Raw genomic sequence first — 23823 nt, 5'->3', positions numbered from 1 at the left:
TTTGCGGGATGTCCTGAAGTTTCCGATAGTATCAATTTGGAATACATACAACTTTTTAATCGCTTTTTATTGCATTTTTTCTGGAAGACAGGGTAACTAAAAAAGTGTATTTCTGGCATTCTTATTTTTTTTTCGGATAACGTCCACCGTGCAGGAAAAATAATGCACTACTTTGATAGATCGGACTTTTACGGACGCGGCGATACCGAATACATATTTTTATTTTATGATTTAGATTTTTTAGTAATTGATATGGCAAAAGGGGGGTGATTTAAACTTTTATAACTTTTTTTTTTTTTTACAATTTAAAAAACTTTATTGATCTTTTTTTTTTACATTACTTTGAAGTCCCCCTGGGGGACTTTAACATGCGATGCTTTGATCGCTCCTGCAGTATGACATAATGCTATAGCATTACGTCATACTGCTTTTTTACAGGCAGTCTATCAAGCCACCCTGTGTGGATGGCTTGATAGGCAGTCTGCTAAGGCAGCCCTGGGGCCATTCATTAGGCCCCCGGCTGCCATGACACCTGCACGGATCCCCCGATCTCACCGCGGGGGGGCCGTGCGGGTCCCCCAAACAGCGTTCGGGGGATTTAAATGCCGCTGTCAGAATTGACAGCGGCATTTAAAGGGTTAATAGCCGCGATCGGCCAAACGCGCTGTATGGAGGGAGATAGCGGCGCTACCTTCCTCCATACACGTCCTGCAACAGCAGGACGTAGTTTTACAATAGCGCCGTCACTAAGGGGTTAACCTAACAAACTGTTGTCTGCAGATAAAATGATGAAGGGAAAGCAATAGAAGAAATCACCGACAACATGTAAAAGATAGGTCATGTCCCTGTACAGACTTGGAACTGCTGTCCCCCCGATAGTCTGTTTGGGGGAAGGTTCTCAGCTATTGGAGGATTTAAGACAATGATAGGGGTAATGCTGATATTCCTAATGTCCTGTTTATTAATACCCTGTATCCTCCCTGTCCTGAAAAATGCTAGAACTTCCATGTTAGAGACCATGGTAGAGAGAAAGACAGCAGCAAGTGTGATGGCCATGGGGAGGTATAAACCCCCGAATCAGGATGATAGGCTATAAGCGAGTGATAGCTAACAAAGGGAGGAAAATGTGGTACAAGGACTTATAAGCTATTGTTTCTATGTTATCAGCCCGAGGGCTTAAGCATATTAAGGCAGGTGCATATTGCAGCATCGCAAAGGGTGACTCTAGACACAGGGCATCCATATAGGAGCTAGGAGGGTAGAGTGGTCACTTGTCACGGTGGCACTTACCAGGCTCCCTCCCAGAGGGACACACATAGCCTCAGCCAGAGCAGCGCTGGGCCTCTTCCAGACACCCATAGGAGAGGGATGGCCAATAAACAGGGAACAGGAATTTAACTTTGTCACGGGTGACACCACCGTTCCTTTACCCACCCGTAAGACCCTCAGCGGTAATAAAGAGAATGCACACACATTCAATGTTTAAGTACTTCTGTCCCTGGGAACGGTCAGGGCCGGGCAAACTTTACTTGAAGAAAACTTGAAACAAGGCACAACTTCAAAAGACAAGCCAAGATTTGAGGTCAGGGAGGAAACACAGGATGACACAGGACCCGCAGTCTAGGTTATCTGCCAGGAACCACTCCTGGAAGGGGAACTCTTCAGAGGAGGATAGGGGTAGGGTCACTCCACAGACACTCTTGCTGAATAGTACTTCTGCACGCAGACTTGGCCTTTTCTTCTCCCGCTTACTCTCAGTCTTTCACTCTCTTTCTCCTCACTCGCTGTTGGCTCCTGGCATTGGGTTACTTCGGAAACCTCTCAGCTTCTTCCATCCTCTTCACCACATGAGGGTTGAAGGTAACCCCATGTGGCTGGCACTCATTCACAGGAACCCAGAAGAGAATGGACAACCACACCTTGCTCTCAAACACTCACATTTATAGACAACATAGATCACGTGCCTAGACAAATATTGATACTTTTGCAGACATCTCCCAGTCTGTGCAATACACATAACAGGAGACTAGACAATGTGTACAGTGCATCTATACAAAAGACATGACATGTATGACATTTATGGAGGGGCCAGCAACATAGACTTCTGGCCACTACACTATGTCAACTCCTTTAGCTCCTCACTCAGAGACCTATAATGGCTGAATTCCGTCTGAGTCTGTGCGCACACAAACGTATCCACTTCCTGAAGAGACCTCCTAGAGTGTCCTGTCTAATCTCGTACTACACTAGCCTCCCACCCTGGTGCACTGCAGTCTTAAACATGGTGGCACTACATGGTGGTGGTAAAACGAGTTCAGGCAATGTTCACCTCTGAGGCCTGACATCATTGGGTAGTAGTCTAAGGCCACGGTTGTGTAGCTAAGGCTAATGATTGTACAACTATGGTCCTTTATAGACAGCTCCAGCCCATTCTCCCAGCAGGGGTAGGTCCAGTGCTAATGGAGCTACTGGTGCTTGCTGGCTCTTCAATGAAGGGCATTACAAATTTTAAAATGCTTGCAAATTTCATCATGAGTGCTCCTTCTGGGGTGGAATGCACTCAGTTATCCATTTCCTATGAAAGTCTGCTTTCACAAGTCGGCTTTAGGGTAGTGGTAGACCAGAAGACCCCAGTGCGCATTCTAGAGATAATCTTGTGGTTAGAACTGTACCACAAGAAAACTGAAGCTGCCCTGCTTATGATGGGCTTCTCCTTTGGGTTTATATTCTACATATTTTTTCCCTGTTCCTCATTTTTTCTAAACACCTTAGGTCTGCAGTAGAGTTCCCATGGGCTTTCCAAGGAGGTGGAAATACTTTGTGCTGTCCCTGTTATTCCTTGCCATTTCACAAATTGTGAATATTTCCCCTTGGGGTTGTTCCTAAAGAACAGCAAGGAAATATATTGCTTAATCCATCATTTATGGCACTGAAGGGGTTCATCAGTCAGCGGTGGTATAAACAAGAAGCTTGTTGCAGTGCCGTATTCTTTCTTTGACGGTTCAGCTGGTAAGGAAAGCCGACCCTGGCCCCTTTATGGTGAAATCCGACATAGAAGCAGCATTTTTGCGGTCGAGTGCCTGCAGACTGTCCCCACCTCCTTGGATGCTAATTTGATGGTAAATGTTACTATGACAGGTCACCTCCTATGGGTTGCTCCATTTCATGTTTTTCTTTGAGGTTTTCAATTCTTTTCTGGAGTGGGGAGTTCACTTTAAAGCGGGTTTAGTTTCGCTTAACCATCAACTTGACAATTTTCTCTTTGTCCTGCTGACTCCCTATTGCCAATGTTTCCTTAGCATATTTGGATACTTGATGTCACATGGAGGGTTCTCCTGTTGGAAGGACCATGTACCGTGCTGCTGTTTTTCGGTATTGACATGAATTCAGTCAATGTTATTTTCATGTAAGAAGAGGAGCCCCAGCCCCTCCGTGAGGTGCTGCACAAGCTGATTGAATCTGTTGGGTTTGTTGGTGTTTGCAACTAGAATCACGCCTTTGGGCAGGGTGTTTTCACAGTGTTTGTCATTAGATATGGCTGGGCGAAGAAACCCAAACATTTTATTAGAGTTTGTCATAAATTAAGGCCGACCCCTCAGTGTGGCAGGATTGTCTGAACACTTCTAATGGTCACACTTTCTGCATGGCTAATCCCATGCTAAGTGGTGATTTGGGCTTGTCTGCCAGCATACATAGTTCTTTGTTCTTTGGCCCCCTGATGAGGCTTTGTAAGAATCTGCTTTTAATTGAGGTATTCCCTTTGGTTGTCACTTTTGAACTCTGTGGTGATTGGTTAGCAAATAAAGTGATTATCTTTAAGGCCAGGCGTGAGCCCCTGGTTCATGCTATCAACCATTTAACACCTGCAACTCCTGTTCTTTTGGCTCTGTGGCACTGGTTAGCTTGCATAGTCCTCAGGTGCAATATTTGGTTACATGTATGCCACAAACTGGATGTTTCCTATGATTTAACTGATCCTCTTTCTTGTTCTCAGTTACAGCATTTTCACAGTTTCCTCCCGAATCCGGGTGCTTCAGCCTGCCTCTCTGAATTATGGACATTAGTGGATGACAGCTACTCCCCCTAATCCAAGTAGAGGTGGCTTTGTTGACCTGGGCCAATCAGGGTAAGGCCTGGTCTGAGTGGGTTTTGGTGGTTGGGGTTTTGTCTGTTGTTCTCTCTGCAGATTTTCTCCTGCAGGTCATACTGCGTCATTTGCAGCAACTAAGGTTATAAGGCACGTCTGGTAATGTAGAGCAGTGTAGGCTGTGCCAAATTGCCCTTTTCTTTCATCTGCTTGCCTAGCCAGATATTTCAAAGAATTTTAATCATTTTGCAGATGATAAAGGATTGGCGGACCAGCTGAGAGTCTCACAGACCAGTTTCATGTGTTGCTGTTGTTCTGCTTGCTTTGCACTTTACATTTGCCCTGACCTGCTAACTAATTATGTTTCCTTGCAGGGATCCCTGGTTCATTGACTACTCATATATCTTTTAGGCAGAGAGAAGGGCTGCTGTACGCCCAGGTACTTGGTTGGATTTCCTGGAGGTGGACGTCTACTGGATAGGTACCTGGGGCCTGCAGTAGCTGCAGGCTTTGCTCACAGCAGTGGAGATCCGCAGGGACAAAATATAGATGGTAAGTTTTCAGTAGGGCATTCGGTTATACAGACAGGTTTCTGGCAGGGTCGCTCTTATCAGGGTGGTAGCCTTGTGTTAGGCAATAGGGCCAACTAGGATTGATTATTGGATGAGAGGGGTTGCTAATCTCTGAATCTGTGCTTGGTTTGTTCAGCGGTAGACATATTTAATTCTAAGGATGCAAATTTGGATTTGTTTGCACAGTATACGTTTGCATCCATTGGAAGAAAAAAAGTTAATTTCCTAATTAAAAAATGAAGTTGGATTCATACGTCGTGTGACAACTGTATACATCTTTGCACCTGGCTTTCAGCTGGCATACAGGAGCATCTTTCTGGCAGCATCATTTTTTTCTTTGTTAAAGATACGCATCAGAAATAACCGGGTGTGAAGCTGGCCTTGGATAGGATGGCCAAGCCACGTTTCTGCTCTGATGCTCTTAAAATAGCGTTATCCAATTTGTGACCTGGCACTTTAAGCTGAGCTGGACATTTCCCTGCTTTCTGATCCACTACAAGATTATGGATGTGGTCTTAGAGGCGAAGAGCGTTTATAGGAATCTCAAGCCATACATGTTTATCAACTCCTCCATTCTGAAGGTGGAATATTCAATGAATGCAAATCATCTCATGTTCGGATCCGTTCAGTGAAGAGATGTGGGAATGCCTCAAACAATGTCTTCTTAGTCTATTTACATGTTCGCGGTTCAACGTCTGTCAATGGGTAAAAACATTCTGGACTCAAAATGGCTTGCTGACTCTTTCGGTTCTTTCTGTTGTAACGGGGTGCCTTATTGGATTTTTACTTAGGATACTGAACCTCAGTGATTTGGTGAGTTGACTGTTATTGACCTCCGTAGATAAAACGTGGACAATGTCCGATCCGGTCGGATTCCTGCTGTGATCCTTTTGTGGTGTTTAATAGCGACAATATGTGATGTCATCAGACGTAACATGTAAGGAGTCTCTTTATTGCCCATGGCTTGTATATGCTTCTAGATGGGATAAGCCCACAATAACAGACTGACACTCGAGTCATTGTTAAAGTCTTTTTCTTCTAAAAATGCTAAAATTGTTCGGTTAGATATATCTAATCATTTAACCCCTTAGTGAGGCGCCTATAAGTGATCTTTATAACATTACCAGAGCCATAACTTGTTGGCATAGGCATTATGAGGGCTTTTTTTGGGACGGGTTGTATATTTTAATGGCTGCACTCTCGGGTACATATAATGTGACGTAGAGCTCTTAGTACTTTTTTATTATTATTTTTGGAGGGGGGGGGGCGGACACATTTTTAAAGAAAAGCACTTGACTCTGCATCACAGCATTCTGAGACCCATAACATTTTTATTTTTCCAGTAACGGGCCTCTGTGAGGTCTTGCTTTAAGAATTGTAGTTTTTATTAGTACATGTGACTTTTGGATTGCTTTTTATTGGATTTTTTAGGAGGTGAGCAAAAGAAAAATAGCAATTCTGGCGTTAGTTTTTACATTTATTTTTATGACGTTCACTATGTCCGACAAGTATTTTCATTGTCTGGGTCATTATGAATGCAGCAATACCTGTTTTGTGCTATTTTTTTTTCTTTAAAACTGTGTTTAACTTTCTTCTTTAAAGCGACTTGAAGATGCAATATTTTGATCATTAGGATAGTACACTGCATTACCCATGTATTGCATTCTACTAAGCCTATCACAGCAGCCTGTTAGACTCTGCCGGAGGAGGGATCTAATAGGCTTAGTTACATGACAGGCATGAAGGCCTTTGTCAGGTTTCCGGTTGCCATGGGAACCATTGGTACCTTGCAATCACATTTCAGGGTAACAGGAGGATCTCCCTCCCAGTGGCGTAGAAAGGGCCGGTGGTATCCGGGGCAGAAACTTTTTTTTGGTGTCGTTTCCCCCCCCCCCCCCCCCTCCCTACAATTTTGAAATTATTAGAAGAAGGAAAAAGAAAAGATACTTACAGTTGCCATATGTGCAAACAGGCAGCACATTAGCTCAAGCAAGCAGGCATCTCCGCAAATTGCCCGCCACAGGCATCGTTCTGACCAGACTGTTAGGAGGCTTAGTTTTGGCAATGAAGAAGGCCATGCGCATATCTGGAGACCTGGGGATGAGCGCCTCAATCCTGCCTTTGCTGTGGAGCGTCACACTGCCCCCTGCTGGTGTGATGATCTGAGTGCCATCGCATTCGACAGTCGGTTTCCCCCTAGTGGTGGTACGAGGGACAGTGACAGCTCAGTGATATGTTCAGGACATCCTGCAGCCACATGTGTTCCTCTCATGGCGGCTTCCAGCAGGATAATGCTCGGCCGCACACACAAGGGGGTCACAGGAAGCCCCACAACATTGTCACACTTCATGGCTGTCCGGGCACCGGACTTATCACCAGTGTATGATATCATCTGGTCGGGGAGAGTAAACTTCTACAGACTACGAGTTTCCACGATCTAGAGCACATGTGTCAAACACAAGGCCCGCGGGCCGAATCCGGCCCGCTGCCTTGTGTTATGTGGCCCGCGGCGTGCCGACGGCCGCTCACCACTGTAGTGATTACCAGCTGGGGTGCCGCAGCTCCCCGCTGGTAATCACACTGACAGCGCTGATCCCTTCTCCCCTGAGTCCGCTGCTCTTCAGTTCCGCAGGAGAGGACTCAGGGAGGAAGCGTGCCGTGCTGCTCACTGATGTCAGTGCACACCCGGACGCATAGGAACTTTTTCCACAAGACTTCTGCACTTGTCAGAAATTCCAGCAATCTGATTGGGGAATCAGCCAACCCAGAGAACCAAACAACCAATCAGGTTGCTGGAATTGCTCAATAGTGCAGAAGTCTTGTGGGAAAAGTTCATATGCCACCCGGGCTCAGCACCGTTCCTCCTCGGATCGTGGAGGTAAGCACATGGCTGGGGAAGGGGAAGTTAATATTGCTGCTGGGGGGTGAGGGTTAATATTGTTGTTGCTGGGAGAAGGTTAATAATGCTGATTGCTGCCGGGGCTGAGGGAGTTAATATTGCTGGTGTGTTGGGGGGTGGGGGTGGGGGTTAAATTGTTGCTGGCAGGGGGTTAATATTGCTGCGGGGGTCGGGTGGGGGTTAATATTGCTGCTGGGAGGGGGTTAATATTGTTGCTGGCAGGGGGTTAATATTGCTGCGGGGGTCGGGTGGGGTGGTAATATTGCTGGTGGGGGTTAATATTGCTGCTGGGAGGGGGTTAATATTGTTGCTGGCAGGCGGTTAATATTGCTGCCGGGTTGGGAAGGGGAGGAGGGGGGGTTAATACTGTTGCTGGGAGGGAGTAATATTACTGTGGGGATCGCTATTACTAACTGGTCTACTGTGGGGGTCAATATTTTTACTAGAGCAACTATGAGAGTCACTATTATTACTGCGACCACTATGGGGGTCACTATTAGGGCTCGTTCACACGGGCGTAATTGCATTTCGGTCGCACAAATACGCTACGTATTTGCGCAATCGAAAATCGCTTATGCCTGCGTATTTGGGCACGCAGAAAAGAACGTAGATGGGCCCCTGAGATGGTGCGCAAATATGCAGTGAATACATAGGCTTCCTGCGCATTCACCACGTATTTGCGCGGCCCATTCACTTCAATGGCCTATTGGGGTGCGTAGTTTGAAACAATATAGGTCATGCTGTGTGAGAATATACATCATGTGAATGAACTCACTGACATCAATGGCTTCTGTTCTCTGCATATTATGTACGCAAATACGCTGGTGTGACCGGGCCCTTACTGTACTGTCTTACAATCGGCCCTTTGAAGTTCACCAAAAACCTGATGTGGCCCCCGGTGAAAATGAGTTTGACACCCCTGATCTAGAGGCTCAATTATAGCAAATGTGGACCAATATGTCGCAAGATACCATGCAAAACCTGTATGTCTCTGGTACCCTTTTGTATTCAAGCTAGAGCCTCCATGCCCACCTGTATCACATCTTGTACCCTGTTGTACCGTCTCTAGCTTGGATACTAGAGCCTCCATGCCCCCGTATCACATCTTGTATCCAAGCTAGAGGTGGTACAACAAGGTAATAGAGCCTCCATGCCTGTCGTATCACGTCTTGTATCCAAGCTAGAGGCGGTACAACAGGGTACTAGAGCCTCCATGCCTGCCTGTATCACATCTTGTATCCAAGCTAGAGGTGGTACAACAAGGTAATAGAGCCTCCATGCCTGTCGTATCACATCTTGTATCCAAGCTAGAGGCGGTATAACAGGGTACTAGAGCCTCCATGCCTGCCTGTATCACATCTTGTATCCAAGCTAGAGGCGGTACAACAGGGTACTGGAGCCTTCATGCCCCCCATATCACATCTTATATCCAAGCTAGAGGCGGTACCACAGATGCCCCCCGTATCACATCTAGTAATCAAGCTAGAGGCGGTACAACAGGATACTAGAGTCCCAGGCCCACCCGTATCGTATCTTGTATCCAAGCTAGAGGCGGTACAACAGGGTACTAGAGCTTTCAACCCCCTGTATCACATCTTGTATCCAAGCTAGAGGTGGTACCACAGGGTACTAGAGCCTCCATGCCTGTCTGTATTACATCTTGTATCCAAGCTAGAGGTGGTACATCAGGGTACTAGACCCTCCATGCCTGCTGGTATCACATCTTGTATCCAAGCTAGAGGCGGTACAGCAGGGTACTAGAGCCTCCATGCCTGCCTGTATCACATCTTGTATCCAAGCTAGAGGCGGTAAATGAGGGTACTAGAGCCTCCACGCCTGCTGGTATGACATCTTGTATCCAAGCTAGAGGCGGTACATCAGGGTACTAGAGCCTCCATGCCCACCTGTATCACATCTTGTATCCAAGCTAGAGGCGGTACAACAGGGTGCTAGAGCCTCCATGCCCACCCGTATCACATCTTGTATCCAAGCTAGAGGCAGTACATCAGGGTACTAGAGCTTTCAACCCCCTGTATCACATCTTGTATCCAAGCTAGAGGTGGTACCACAGGGTACTAGAGCCTCCATGCCTGCCTGTATCACATCTTGTATCCAAGCTAGAGGCGGTACATCAGGGTACTAGAGCCTCCATGCCTGCTGGTATCACATCTTGTATCCAAGCTAGAGGCGGTACATCAGGGTACTAGAGCCTCCATGCCCACCTGTATCACATCTTGTATCCAAGCTAGAGGCGGTACAACAGGGTGCTAGAGCCTCCATGCCCACCCGTATCACATCTTGTATCCAAGCTAGAGGCGGTACAACAGGGTACTAAAGCCTCCATGCCTGCCCGTATCACATCTTGTATCCAAGCTAGAGGTGGTACAGCAGGGTACTAGAGCCTCCATGCCTGCTGGTATCACATCTTGTATACAAGCTAGAGGCGGTACATGAGGGTACTAGAGCCTCCATGCCTGCTGGTATCACATCTTGTATCCAAGCTAGAGGCGGTACAACAGGGTACTAGAGCCTCCATGCCTGTCTGTATCACATCTTGTATCTAAGCTAGAGGCGGTATAATAGGGTACTAGAGCCTCCATACCTGCCTGTATGACATCTTGTATCCAAGCTAGAGGTGGTACATCAGGGTATTAGAGCCTCCATGCCTGCCTGTATCACATCTTGTATCCAAGCTAGAGGCGGTACAACAGGGTACTAGAGCCTCCATGGTCCCCCGTAATCACATCTTGTATCCAACCTAGAGGCGGTACATCAGGGTACTAGAGCCTCCATGCCTGCCTGTATCACATCTTGTATCCAAGCTAGAGGCGGTACATTAGGGTACTAGAGCCTCCATACCGGCCCGTATCACATCTTCCATACAAGCTAGAGGCAGTACATCAGGGTACTAGAGCCTCCATGCCCCCGGATCACATCTTGTATCCAAGCTAGAGGTGGTACATTAGGGTACTAGAGCCTCCATGCCTGCCCGTATCACATCTTGTATCCAAGCTAGAGTCGGTACATCAGGGTATTAGAGCCTCCATGCCTGCCCGTATCACATCTTCCATACAAGCTAGAGGCAGTACATCAGGGTACTAGAGCCTCCATGCCCCCGGATCACATCTTGTATCCAAGCTAGACGCGGTACAACAGGGTACTAGAGCCTCCATGCCTGCCTGTATCACATCTTGTATTCAAGCTAGAGGCGGTACAACAGGGTACTAGAGCCTCCATGCCCACCTGTATAACATCTTGTATCGAAGCTAGAGGCAGTACAACAGGGTACTAGAGCCTCCATGCCCAGCTGTATCACATCTTGTATCCAAGCTACAGGCGGTATAGCAGGGTTCTAGAACCTCCATCCCTGCCCGTATAACATAATGCATCCAAGCTAGAGGCGGTACAACAGGGTACTAGAGCCTCCATGCCCACCTGTATCACATCTTGTATCCAAGCTAGAGGCGGTACAACAGGGTACTAGAGCCTCCATGCCTGTCTGTATTACATCATGTATCCAAGCTAGAGGTGGTACATCAGGGTACTAGAGCCTCCATGCCTGCCTGTATCACATCTTGCATCCAAGCTAGAAGCGGTACATCAGGGTACTAGAGCCTCCATGGTCCCCCGTAATCACATCTTGTATCCAACCTAGAGGCGGTACATCAGGGTACTAGAGCCTCCATGCCTGCCCACATAACATCTTCCATACAAGCTAGAGGCAGTACATCAGGGTACTAGAGCCTCCATGCCCCCGGATCACATCTTGTATTCAAGCTAGAGGTGGTACATTAGGGTACTAGAGCCTCCATGCCTGCCTGTATCACATCTTGTATCCAAGCTAGAGGCGGTACAACAGGGTACTAGAGCCTCCATGCCCACCTGTATAACATCTTGTATCGAAGCTAGAGGCAGTACAACAGGGTACTAGAGCCTCCATACCTGCCCGTATCTCATCTTGTAGCCAAGCTGGAGGCAGTACAACAGGGTACTAGAGCCTCCATGCCCAGCTGTATCACATCTTGTATCCAAGCTACAGGCGGTATAGCAGGGTTCTAGAACCTCCATCCCTGCCCGTATAACATAATGCATCCAAGCTAGAGGCAGTACAACAGGGTACTAGAGCCTCCATGCCCATCTGTATCACATCTTGTATCCAAGCTAGAGGCGGTACAACAGGGTACTAGAGCCTCCATGCCTGTCTGTATTACATCATGTATCCAAGCTAGAGGTGGTACATCAGGGTACTAGAGCCTCCATGCCTGCCTGTATCACATCTTGCATCCAAGCTAGAAGCGGTACATCAGGGTACTAGAGCCTCCATGGTCCCCCGTAATCACATCTTGTATCCAACCTAGAGGCGGTACATCAGGGTACTAGAGCCTCCATGCCTGCCCACATAACATCTTCCATACAAGCTAGAGGCGGTACATCAGGGTACTAGAGCCTCCATGCCCCCCGTATCACATCTTGTATCCAAGCTAGAGGTGGTACATTAGGGTACTAGAGCCTCCATGCCCGCCTGTATCACATCTTGTATCCAAGCTACAGGAGGTACAACAGGGTACTAGAGCCTCCATACCTGCCCGTATCACATCTTGTATCCAAGCTGGAGGCAGTACAACAGGGTACTAGAGCCTCCATGCCCAGCTGTATCGCACCTTGTATCCAAGCTACAGGCAGTACAGCAGGGTTCTAGAGCCTCCATCCCTGCCCGTATAACATAATGCATCCAAGCTAGAGGCGGTACATCAGGGTACTAGAGCCTCCATGCCTGCCCGCATCGCATCTTGTATCCAAGCCAGAGGTGGTACAACAGGGTACTAGAGCCTCCATGCTCACCTATATCATATCTTGTATCCAAGCTACAGTTGGTACAACAGGGTACTAGAGCCCCCATGCCTGCCCGTATCACATCTTGTATCCAAGCTAGAGGCGGTACAACAGGGTACTAGAGCCTCCATGCCCGCCCGCATCGCATCTTGTATCAAAGCCAGAGGCAGTACAACAGGGTACTAGAACCTCCATGCCTGCCCGTTTCACATCTTGTATCCAAGCAAGAGGCGGTACATGAGGGTACTAGAGCCTCCATGCCCACCCGTATCACATATTGTATCCAAGCTAGAGGCAGTACAACAGGGTACTAGAGCCTCCATGCCTGCTGGTATCACATCTTGTATCCAAGCCGGAGGTGGTACATAAGGGTACTAGAGCCTCCATGCCCCCGGATCACATCTTGTATCCAAGCTAGAGGCCTTATAATCGGGTACTAGAGTCTCCATGCCTGCCCGTATCACATCTTGTATCCAAGCCAGAGGCGGTACAACAGGGTACTAGAGCCTCCATGCCTGCTGGTATCACATCTTGTATCCAAGCTGGAGGTGGTACATCAGGGTACTAGAGCCTCCATGCCTGCTGGTATCACATCTTGTATCCAAGCTAGAGGTGGCACATTAGAGTACTAGAGCCTCCATGCCCCCCGTATCACATTTTGTATCCAAGCTAGAGGTGGTACATCAGGGTACTAGAGCCTCCATGCCCCCCGTATCACATTTTGTATCCAAGCTAGAGGCGGTACCACAGGATACTGGAGCCTCCATGCCTGCCCGTATCACATCTTGTATCCAAGCTAGAGGCGGTACAACAGGGTACTAGAGCCTCCATGCCTGCCCGTATCACATCTTGTATCCAAGCTAGAGGTGGTACATCAGGGTACGAGAGCCTCCATCCCTGCCCGTATCACATTTTGTATCCCAGCTAGAGGTGGTACATCAGGGTACTAGAGCCTCCATGCCTGCTCGTATCACATCTTGTATCCAAGCTAGAGGCGGTACAACAGGGTACTAGAGCCTCCATGCCTGCCCGTATCACATCTTGTATCCAAGCTAGAGGTGGTACAACAGGGTACTAGAGCCTCCATGCCCCCCGTATCACATTTTGTATCCAAGCTAGAGGTTTTACAACAGGGTACTAGAGCCTCCATGCCTGCCCGTATCACATCTTGTATCCAAGCTAGAGGTGGTATATCAGGGCACTAGAGCCTCCATGCCCGCCCGTATCACATCTTGTATCCAAGCTAGAGGCGGTACATCAGGGTACTAGAGCCTCCATGCCCCCCCGTATCACATTTTGTATCCAAGCTAGAGGTTTTACAACAGGGTACTAGAGCCTCCATGCCTGCCCGTATCACATCTTGTATCCAAGCTAGAGGTGGTATATCAGGGCACTAGAGCCTCCATGCCCGCCCGTATCACATCTTGTATCCAAGCTAGAGGTGGTATATCAGGGCACTAGAGCCTCCATGCCTACCGTATCACATCTTGTATCCAAGCTAGAGGTGGTACATCAGGGTACTAGAGCCTCCATGCCTGCCTGTATCACATCTTGTATCTAAGCTAGAGGCGGTACAACAGGGTACTAGAGCCTCCATGCCTGCCTGTATCACATCTTGTATCCAAGCTAGAGGCGGTACATCAGGGTACTAGAGCCTCCCACCCAGGGGTCAGTTTTCTACAATACATTTTCTGATATTGTAATAACTTATAACGTTACAATCACAGATAAAGTCTCATTAGATTTTGACAACTTCTTCTAGGGAGGGATTGTGTTTCTGACAACTAGTAGTACAGGCCGCCCAGCCGGCCACAGTGGGGATGGAGTCACCCTAGAGAAAGCCTGTACTCCTTTATACCAATCTGGTGAACACGTGATGCACCGTGATAGATATTTATACACATCTTACGGATCATGGCTGTATCTGTTAGGCACATCATGTATTCCCTAGAGCACAGGTGTCACACACAAGGCCCGCCGCCTGATGTTCTGTGGCCCGCCGCCTGATGTTCTGTGGCCCGCCGGCTGTGCAGTAGATTGCCTCACCCTCCGTGCTGCTGTCAATAGGCGATCTTCTATCGGCTTGTTCTGTATAGTGCAGACAGTAATAGAGGAGTGCCGATAGCAGACTGACAACGGCCGCGGAGGAGGGAGGAAGCCTGCGGAGAACATGAGAGTGACACTGAGGAGGAGCAGCTGCAGGGTGAGAGCCTGGTCAGCGCCGACCTCCTCTCACCGCCCCAAGAAGGACTGAGAGCAGCCGGTATACCTGCCAGTGGGACCATATTGGATGCAGGTAAGTATAAATATGTGTATCAAAATGCAGAAGTGTCCTTGTGTGTATATGTATATATGTGTGTCTGTACGTATATATGTCTAATAGTGTGCGTATATGTTTAGAATGGTGTGCGCCTGTGCGTGTGTATGTGCAGAATGGTGTGCGCCTGTGCGTGTGTATGTGCAGAATGGTGTGCGTCTGTGTGTGTGTATGTGCAGAATGGTGTGCGTCCGTGCAGGTGTATGCGCAGAGTGGTGTGCGTCTGTGCGTGTGTATGTGCAGAATGGTGTGCGTGTGTATGCGCAGAATGATGTGCGTCTGTGCGGGTGAATGTGCAGAATGGTGTGCGTCTGTGCGTGTGTATGTGCAGAATGGTGTGCGTCCGTGCGGGTGTATGTGCAGAATGGTGTGCGTCTGTGCGGGTGTATGTGCAGAATGGTGTGCGTCTGTGCGTGTGTATGTGCAGAATGGTGTGCGTCTGTGCGGGTTTATGTGCAGAATGTTGTGCCATTGTGCCGGTGTATATGCAGAATGGTGTGCGTCTGTGCCGGTGTATGTGCGGAATGGTGTGCGTCTGTGCGTGTGTATGCGCAGAATGGTGTGCGTGTGTATGTGCAGAATGGTGTGCGTCTGTGTGTGTATGTGCAGAATGGTGTGCGTCCGTGCGGGTGTATGTGCAGAATGGTGTGCGTCCGTGCGGGTGTATGTGCAGAATGGTGTGCGTCTGTGCCGGTGTATGTGCAGAATGGTGTGCGTCTGTGCCGGTGTATGTGCAGAATGGTGTGCGTCTGTGCGTGTGTATGTGCAGAATGGTGTGCGTCTGTGCGGGTTTATGTGCAGAATGGTGTGCGTTTGTGCCGGTGTATATGCAGAATGGTGTGCGTCTGTGCCGGTGTATGTGTGGAATGGTGTGCATCTGTGCATGTGTATGTGCAGAATGGTGTGCGTGTGTATGCGCAGAATGGTGTGCGTGTGTATGCGCAGAATGGTGTGCGTGTGTATGCGCAGAATGGTGTGCGTGTGTATGCGCAGAATGGTGTGCGTGTGTATGCGCAGAATGGTGTGCGTGTGTATGCGCAGAATGGTGTGCGTGTGTATGCGCAGAATGGTGTGCGTGTGTATGCGCAGAATGGTGTGCGTCCATGCGGGTGTATGTGCAGAATGGTGTGCGTCTGTGCCGGTGTATGCGCAGAATGGTGTGGGTCTATGCCGGTGTATGTGCAGAATGGTGTGCGTCCGTGCGGGTGTATGCGCAGAATGGTGTGCGTCCGTGCCGATGTATGTGCAGAATGGTGTGCGTCCGTGCCGGTGTATGTGCAGAATGGTGTGCGTGTGTGCGGGTGTATGTGCAGAATGGTGTGCGTCTGTGCCGGTGTATGTGCAGAATGGTGTGCGTCTGTGCCGGTGTATGTGCAGAATGGTGTGCGTCTGTGCCGGTGTATGCGCAGAATGGTGTGCGTGTGTATGTGCAGAATGGTGTGCATCTGTGCGGGTGTATGTGCAGAATGGTGTGCATCCGTGCGGGTGTATGTGCAGAATGGTGTGCGTCTGTGCGGGTGTATGTGCAGAATGGTGTGCGTCTGTGCCGGTGTATGCGCAGAATGGTGTGCGTCTGTGCCGGTGTATGCGCAGAATGGTGTGCGTCTGTGCGGGTGTATGCGCAGAATAGTGTGCGTCTGTGCCGGTGTATGCGCAGAATGGTGTGCATCTGTGCCGGTGTATGCGCAGAATGGTGTGCGTTTGTATGCGCAGAATGGTGTGCGTCTGTGCGGGTGTATGCGCAGAATGGTGTGCATCTGTGCCGGTGTATGCGCAGAATGGTGTGCGTTTGTATGCGCAGAATGGTGTCCGTCTGTATGCGTCTGTGCGCGGAATGGTGTGCGTATGCACGGAATGGTGTGCGTCTGTGCGGGTGTATGCGCAGAATGGTGTGCGGGTGAATGCGGAGAATGGTGTGCGTCTGTGCGGGTGTATGCTCAGAATGGTGTGCGTCTGCGCGGGTGTATACGCAGAATGGTGTGCGTGTGTATGTGCAGAATGGTGTGCGTCTGTATGCGTCTGTGCGCAGAATGGTGTGCGTCTGCGCAGAATGGTGTGCGTCTGAGTGTATGCGCAGAGTGGTGTGCGTCTGCGCGGGTGTATGTGCAGAATGGTGTGTGTGTGTGTATGCGCAGAATGGTGTGCTTCTGTATGCGTCTGTGCGCAGAATGGTGTGCGTCTGCGCAGAATGGTGTGCGTCTGTGTGAGTGTATGCGCAGAGTGGTGTGCGTCTGCGCGGGTGTATGTGCAGAATGGTGTGTGTGTGTATGCGCAGAATGTGTGCGTCTGTGCGTGTGTATGCACAGAATGTGTGCGTCTGTGCGTGTGTATGCACAGAATGTGTGCGTCTGTGCGTGTGTATGCACAGAATGTGTGCGTCTGTGCGTGTGTATGCGCAGAATGGTGTGCGTCACTGGCCCCTACGGGGAACCTTATTACCAATCGGGCCACTGTGGGGTTCACTTTTACTTTACTGTCTTACAATTAGAATCGGCCCTTTGAAGGCATCCATAAAGCTGAGGTGGCCCTCAGTGAAAATGAGTTTGACACCCCTGCCCTAGAAGTACAGGCTTACACCTGAGAATCCATGCTCCACACAAGCAGCCTGAGAACCACTGCACCTCCAGCATCTCTACAGCAGTCTGGCCCATTGTGTCTCCCGTACGACTGCAGATACAAGCAGTGCCACTTACCCTTTCATGCCAGGGCCACCACTACCAGGGAAACCAGCAGGCTGAAGCCAAGTTGTGCCATCTGGATAGGTACCAGTAGCTGCTGCAGAAGGCAGTGACAGAGCAATAGGGACAAGAAGTTGAGGGTGAGGGCTCAACTTTCTGTCCCTCTTTGCTGCCGGTCCACCCCACCACTGCAGCCAGCCTGACTGTGAGAGCGGGGAGTGGGGGATGTGAGAGGACTGGACGACTGGCAGGACCACAGCTAAGCTGTCATTCCCCACACTGATAGCACCCAGGACAGGCCGCACCTGCTGCACCCCCCTTCCTACACCTCTGCCCCTCCACCTGCCATCTTCTTACATGCTGCAGTTGGTATTGATTGTGGAATATAAGGGTGCCTGGCAGTCCGTAGTCAGCCAATCCATCTCCTTAAAAAGATGTATGTGCAGGTTAAAAGCCCATCAGTGATGTCAGTTAAAAAAAGCACATTGGCAGTCACTAAGGGGTTAACTTTACCAAAATCTGTAAAGTCTAAGTTAAAACTTCAGATGATCAATGGTCCAAAAATAGTCCCAAAGGGTTAAATCCCTAGATGATTTCTAAAGTGACTTCAATTCGACAAAACAGGATTTTCTGTGGTGACTTTGGACACTTTGGAATAAAACGTCTTATGAAGGTTTTGTGGGTATTTGAATTATTTTGACGATAACATGTTGCTAGTGATACAATAAGCACAGCGCCATCTTAATGCAAGGGCCAGGAGGGCACTTGCCCAGGGGCCTCACAAGCATAGGGGCCCCATACTAAATAGATTAACATTTCAATGCACCTTGTATCATATATCTTGTGTGGCGGGATACGAACCTGGCTCCAATCTATCAGGTATGAAGACTTTAACTTTGACGCTTTCTGTTTCACTTTCAAATTACCCAGAATTTCTTTTGCAAATTATTCATAAGTTCTATAATAGAACAAATGGATCTGTGGATCATCTTTGTAGTACATCGTCTTGTGGATCGTCTTTGTAGTACATCGTCTTGTGGATCATCTTTGTAGTACGTCGTCTTGTGGATCATCGTGGATCATCTTTGTAATACATCGTCTTGTGGATCATCGTGGATCATCTTTGTAGTACATCGTCTTGTGGATCATCGTGGATCATCTTTGTAGTACATCGTCTTGTGGATCATCGTGGATCATCTTTGTAGTACACCGTCTTGTGGATCATCGTGGATCGTCTTTGTAGTACACCGTCTTGTGGATCATCGTGGATCGTCTTTGTAGTACACCGTCTTGTGGATCATCTTTGTAGTACATCGTCTTGTGGATCATATTTGTAGTACATTATCTTGTGGATCATCGTGGATCATCTTTGTAGTACATCGTCTTGTGGATCATCGTGGATCGTCTTTGTAGTACACCATCTTGTGGATCATCGTGGATCGTCTTTGTAGTACATCGTCTTGTGGATCATCTTTGTAGTACATCGTTTAGTGGATCATCGTGGATCATCTTTGTAGTACATCGTCTTGTGGATCATCGTGGATCATCTTTGTAGTACATCGTCTTGTGGATCATTGTGGATCGTCTTTGTAGTACACAGTTTTGTAGTACACCGTCTTGTGGATCATCGTGGATCGTCTTTTGTAGTACACCGTCTTGTGGATCATCGTGGATCGTCTTTGTAGTACATCGTCTTGTGGATCATCTTTGTAGTACATCGTTTAGTGGATCATCGTGGATCATCTTTGTAGTACATCGTCTTGTGGATCATCGTGGATCATCTTTGTAGTACATCGTCTTGTGGATCATTGTGGATCGTCTTTGTAGTACACAGTTTTGTAGTACACCGTCTTGTGGATCATCGTGGATCGTCTTTTGTAGTACACCGTCTTGTGGATCATCGTGGATCGTCTTTGTAGTACATCGTCTTGTGGATCATCTTTGTAGTACATCGTCTTGTGGATCATCTTTGTAGTACATCGTCTTGTGGATCATCTTTGTAGTACATCGTCTTGTGGATCATCATGGATCATCTTTGTAGTACATCGTCTTGTGGATCATCGTGGATCATCTTTGTAGTTCATCGCCTTGTGGATCATCGTGGATCATCTTTGTAGTTCATTGTCTTGTGGATCATCGTGGATCATCTTTGTAGTACATCGTCTTGTGGATCTGTGGATCATCTTTGTAGTACATCGTCTTGTGGATCATCTTTGTAGTACATCGTCTTGTGGATCATCTTTGTAGTACATCGTCTTGTGGATCTGTGGATCATCTTTGTAGTACATCGTCTTGTGGATCATCTTTGTAGTACATCGTCTTGTGGATCTGTGGATCATCTTTGTAGTACATCGTCTTGTGGATCTGTGGATCATCTTTGTAGTACATCGTCTTGTGGATCTGTGGATCATCTTTGTAGTACATCGTCTTGTGGATCTGTGGATCATCTTTGTAGTACATCGTCTTGTGGATCTGTGGATCATCTTTGTAGTACATCGTCTTGTGGATCTGTGGATCATCTTTGTAGTACACCGTCTTGTTACTTTCTAGTGTAAAGTAGCCAGGCACTATGAACAGATGTCTACAAGAGGTAAATGGACCCTAGAGACTTAGACTTCTGGTTCTCTGGTCTAGGTCACCGGTTACTAACTCGCTGATCCTCCCGAGTTTTCTTGAGGGCGTCCGGTGCCACCGCATCCCCATATAATATATATTTCCAGGTGAATAACCCTTTTAAGCAGAAATGAAATGTAATGTTTTGAGTGGAGCGCAGAAGAGGAAGAGAGCTGCAGAGGAGAAGGAGGAAATTGGAAAACTTTCAAAATTAACAACGTGGTTCAACACATGTGCAGCGTCAGCCACGAATACCATTCCTGCCAAAAATCATCCAGTTTCAGCAGACCTAATTCCTGTTGCTGCTGCTGGTGACAATTTACAAGAGAAAATACCCAAATCTGTAACAGTAAAGGAGTTCCCAGTCAAAGAGAAAAGTCCGGGGCTGTGGAACATTAACCCCTTAAGGATCAAGTGAGGTAAATATACGGTGCTTGGTCCTAGGCTTTAATCCCGCCCTATAGCAGATGTACAGTGTAGGATTAAAGTCTCTGCTGCTGCAATCAGGCAGAAGCAGGTAGGGTTCTCAGCTTTTAGCCCCAGCTGAGGACCTGGAGGAGAAGGAAGAAGCTGTTTTTAATTACTTTCCTCTCCTTTCCGGGTACATAGAGCTCAATGGGCGCTATATACTAAGAAGTGAAAGTGGAAGCATTTCTTTCACTACGTGACCCAACAATCACATGACCGCCGGGTGCCCTCTGTTATAGCAGAGCTGCAGGGACCTTGCAGACCCTGATCAGCTGCTGACTATTGTCACTACAGGGGATGTTTCCCCTGTAACTAAAGCTTCTATTGATACCCCAGCTACAGGGGAAAAGTGTCAGATTGTCTTTTTTCTTTTAGCTTACTTCCCATAATAATAATCTTTATTTGTATAGCGCCAACTTTTTCCGCAGCGCTTACATAGACAGGGGGAACACAAACAATACAACGATTACATGTGATATACAATCAGTTTGAAGTCAACGGGGTGGGAGTGATACAGCAGGTATGGGGAGGGGGAGGGGAAATAAGGCATTGGGGAACACAGGCAGTACGGGAAATGAGTTATTAGGAAGCAAGCAAGGTGGATGCGGTAAGGAGGTGCAGGGGTAGAGGTCGTATGTGATAGGCAGGGTGGAAGGTGGGGGGGCGGGAGACTAGGTCAGGAGATTTGGTATGCCTCCCTGAAGAGTTGTGTTTTTAGGGGGCATCTGAAATTTGGTGCGTCGGGGATTGTCTGGATGCCTTGGGGTAGAGTGTTCCAGAGGATGGGTGCTGCTCTGGTGAAGTCCTGTAGGCGACCATGTGAGGTTCGTATTACAGGGGTGTTTAATCTGAGTGTGTTAAAAACTAAGACGAAAAAACAAAAACAAAGTCAGTGAAAATGATATTAAAAAATAGCCCTATGTGTCATGGGAAAAAAACGCTGCAAAATTAATTTTAATAGCTGAAGGAAAAAAAAAATAGGGCAGTAAAACCACCACATGGTAAAATCCCTAAAAAGTGCCTGGTCCTTAAGGTACAAAACAGCCTGGTCCTTAAGGGGTTAAAGATACTAACAGTAGATTACTGGATTCGTAGTGGGCCCTCTTCATGTCAGAATCATGAAACAGCTGCAGTAGAGAGTATGAGGACGAGGTATTTATGTGTACAAGCGGGAATGGCGGCTCTATTCCCCATCCCAAGGACAATTGTACTGCTTTGTATGTCGCTTGTTGTCCAAGAAAGGATCCATTGGTTACATCGGGGATGAATGACTGGAAGCACAGCCATGTTATTGTAGAACATGAAGAGCATCACAAGTGTAGATTCGTTATTACTCGAACAACATCGCTCAGCAGGAATATTGACTAAGTGTTGACTTGTGGGGTTTCTGTAATTCGACTTCTTGCCTTCAGCGGTTTGGCATTTGTGGAGAAACTCAGCTGATTGGGTTAACAGAAAATGGCAACTATTTAGGCATTAGACTCCTTCTTGGAAGAACATCTCAAACTGTATGGAAATCCTGGAAAAGGAACCCGTCATATTTATCACCAGACATTGTTTAAGTAAAGGGACAAGAGCTTCACACACAGATCAACTGTCCGATACATTGAAGGCCGTGAGCCTGAGGAGCGTTTCTTGATGTTCATCGCCATCTTTTCTCATGGAGCAAAGACTCTGACACTGTTGTGGATTTTCTTAATGAGAACAAAATTTCACAAACAAACCGCCGTGGTCAGTCCTATGGCAAGGACTCAAATATGTCTGGATACTATACCGAATGGCTGTGATTGGTTCATCGAGCACTGGCTCTGATTGGCTGGTGTCTCACTAGATAACTTGTGAATGACTTTGCAGAATGTAACCTAACCTTCTGTGTCTTGTCAATCACCTCTAGCTAGCCCTGGGATTGGGTAGAGATAATTTCCTCTACCCCAGGATTGGTTAGGGGGAGGTATAAAAGCTAGCACTTGGGTGTGGTTAGGCAGTCTAGTCCTGGAGCTCAGCCATGGAGGAAGTCTAGTTTTGGAGATAGCTGAGAGAAGACAGCCAGAAATAGAGACCAGTGAGTTACAAGGCGAACATCTACACAAAGTCTTCTAAGAAGTAGTCTAGTTCTGGAGTCTAGTCATGGAGTTACAGGGAGTACATCTAAGGCCTCCTTCACACGGGCGACACTGCATCGCTGCGAGAAAATCGCATCGCTGCACCATATGATATCGCTGCGATTTTCTCGCAGCAATACCTCGCTTTTGTAGCGCTACAAAGTCGCATGTGACGTTACAAAATCACACGACTTTGTAGCATCTGCTACTGTCAAAGTTGCATCGCATTGCATGCAAACCGCGTTTTTGTGCGATGTGATGCAACAGAGAGGAAGGCTCCATAGAGAAACATGGGCTACAAAACCTAGCGTGTCACGGGCATATCACCGGACCTGCGAGGTTTGTGTGTCGTTTTGTAGCCGGCTACAAAACATCTCATGTGTGAAGGAACCCATAGGAAACCACGGGCTTCACATACATGCGATTTGTAGCATCGTAGCAATGATACAAAATCGCGCGACTTTGTCGCCCGTGTGAAGGAGGCCTAAGTGTGATTACCTAACAAGGAAATAGGTGCTGGGGTTCTAGCAGAGGAGATAGAAGAAAGACAGAGGAGTACAGGAAAGGAAGATGTCAGTAATTTGTCTGCAAAGCATCAGTCAAAGCCAGGGATAAAAGCTGGAAGTGTGTTCCTACCATGTGTTGCCACAGCCCCCCTGAGAACGTGTTTCAATGCAATGTTCTCTAATGCAATACCAAGTCATCAAATATCTCAAGTCAATGGGATTCAAGTTACTGCAGGTGAATGTAAATGCAAAGTTGAGTACCCTCTCCCTGCAACGGAGTGCTGGAGAAAATTCCTATTGCGCTCGTGCTGTGCTAAAGTTTCAGTGACACATTGTGGCACTGGTATTCCCGTGGTGTTCGTTTGTAATGCCCTTTGTTTTCTAAGTCCAAAGAAAGTGCAGGTAGAACTAATTCATGCCATCATGTATATAAAAAATATACAGCAAGTATAAGGCAAAAAGTAAAAAAATGTATACAGTGATCGGAATCATGCAATGCTTTTCAGTGTATAATCCAGGCCTTTCTCAAGCATATATTACACATAGACAAACACACACATATATATATATGTCATATTATTAAATGTCACCTGTTTCTGTAGGGGCTGTGATGTTGCCCTCCCCTAGAAAGAGCAGCGGGCGTGTCGGCGACGTCATCCCAGCGTCTCCCGTGATCATGTGACCCTTCATAGACACTTATTCTACGTGTGGAGGTTCCACAGTGTACTTTAGCTCGGGTCCAGCGGCA

The 23823-nt window shown here is 47.7% G+C and overlaps 1 protein-coding gene across 1 annotated transcript in view; it reads left to right on the top strand.

Annotated features, from left to right (window-relative positions):
• Positions 1 to 5295: 5295 nt before the first annotated feature.
• Positions 5296 to 23823, top strand: part of LOC136573688 (excitatory amino acid transporter 5-like) — a 94188-nt gene continuing 75660 nt past the window's right edge. Inside the window, exon 1 of the mRNA XM_066574951.1 lies at positions 5296 to 5472. Coding sequence (XP_066431048.1) covers positions 5296 to 5472 — 177 coding nt within the window. The remainder of the gene's footprint in view (positions 5473 to 23823) is intronic.

This window comes from Eleutherodactylus coqui, chromosome 7 (assembly GCF_035609145.1).
Source record: "Eleutherodactylus coqui strain aEleCoq1 chromosome 7, aEleCoq1.hap1, whole genome shotgun sequence".
NCBI lineage: Eukaryota > Metazoa > Chordata > Amphibia > Anura > Eleutherodactylidae > Eleutherodactylus > Eleutherodactylus coqui.
The sequence above is the reverse complement of the archived record's forward strand: the minus strand, read 5'-3'. Positions and strand labels throughout refer to the sequence as shown.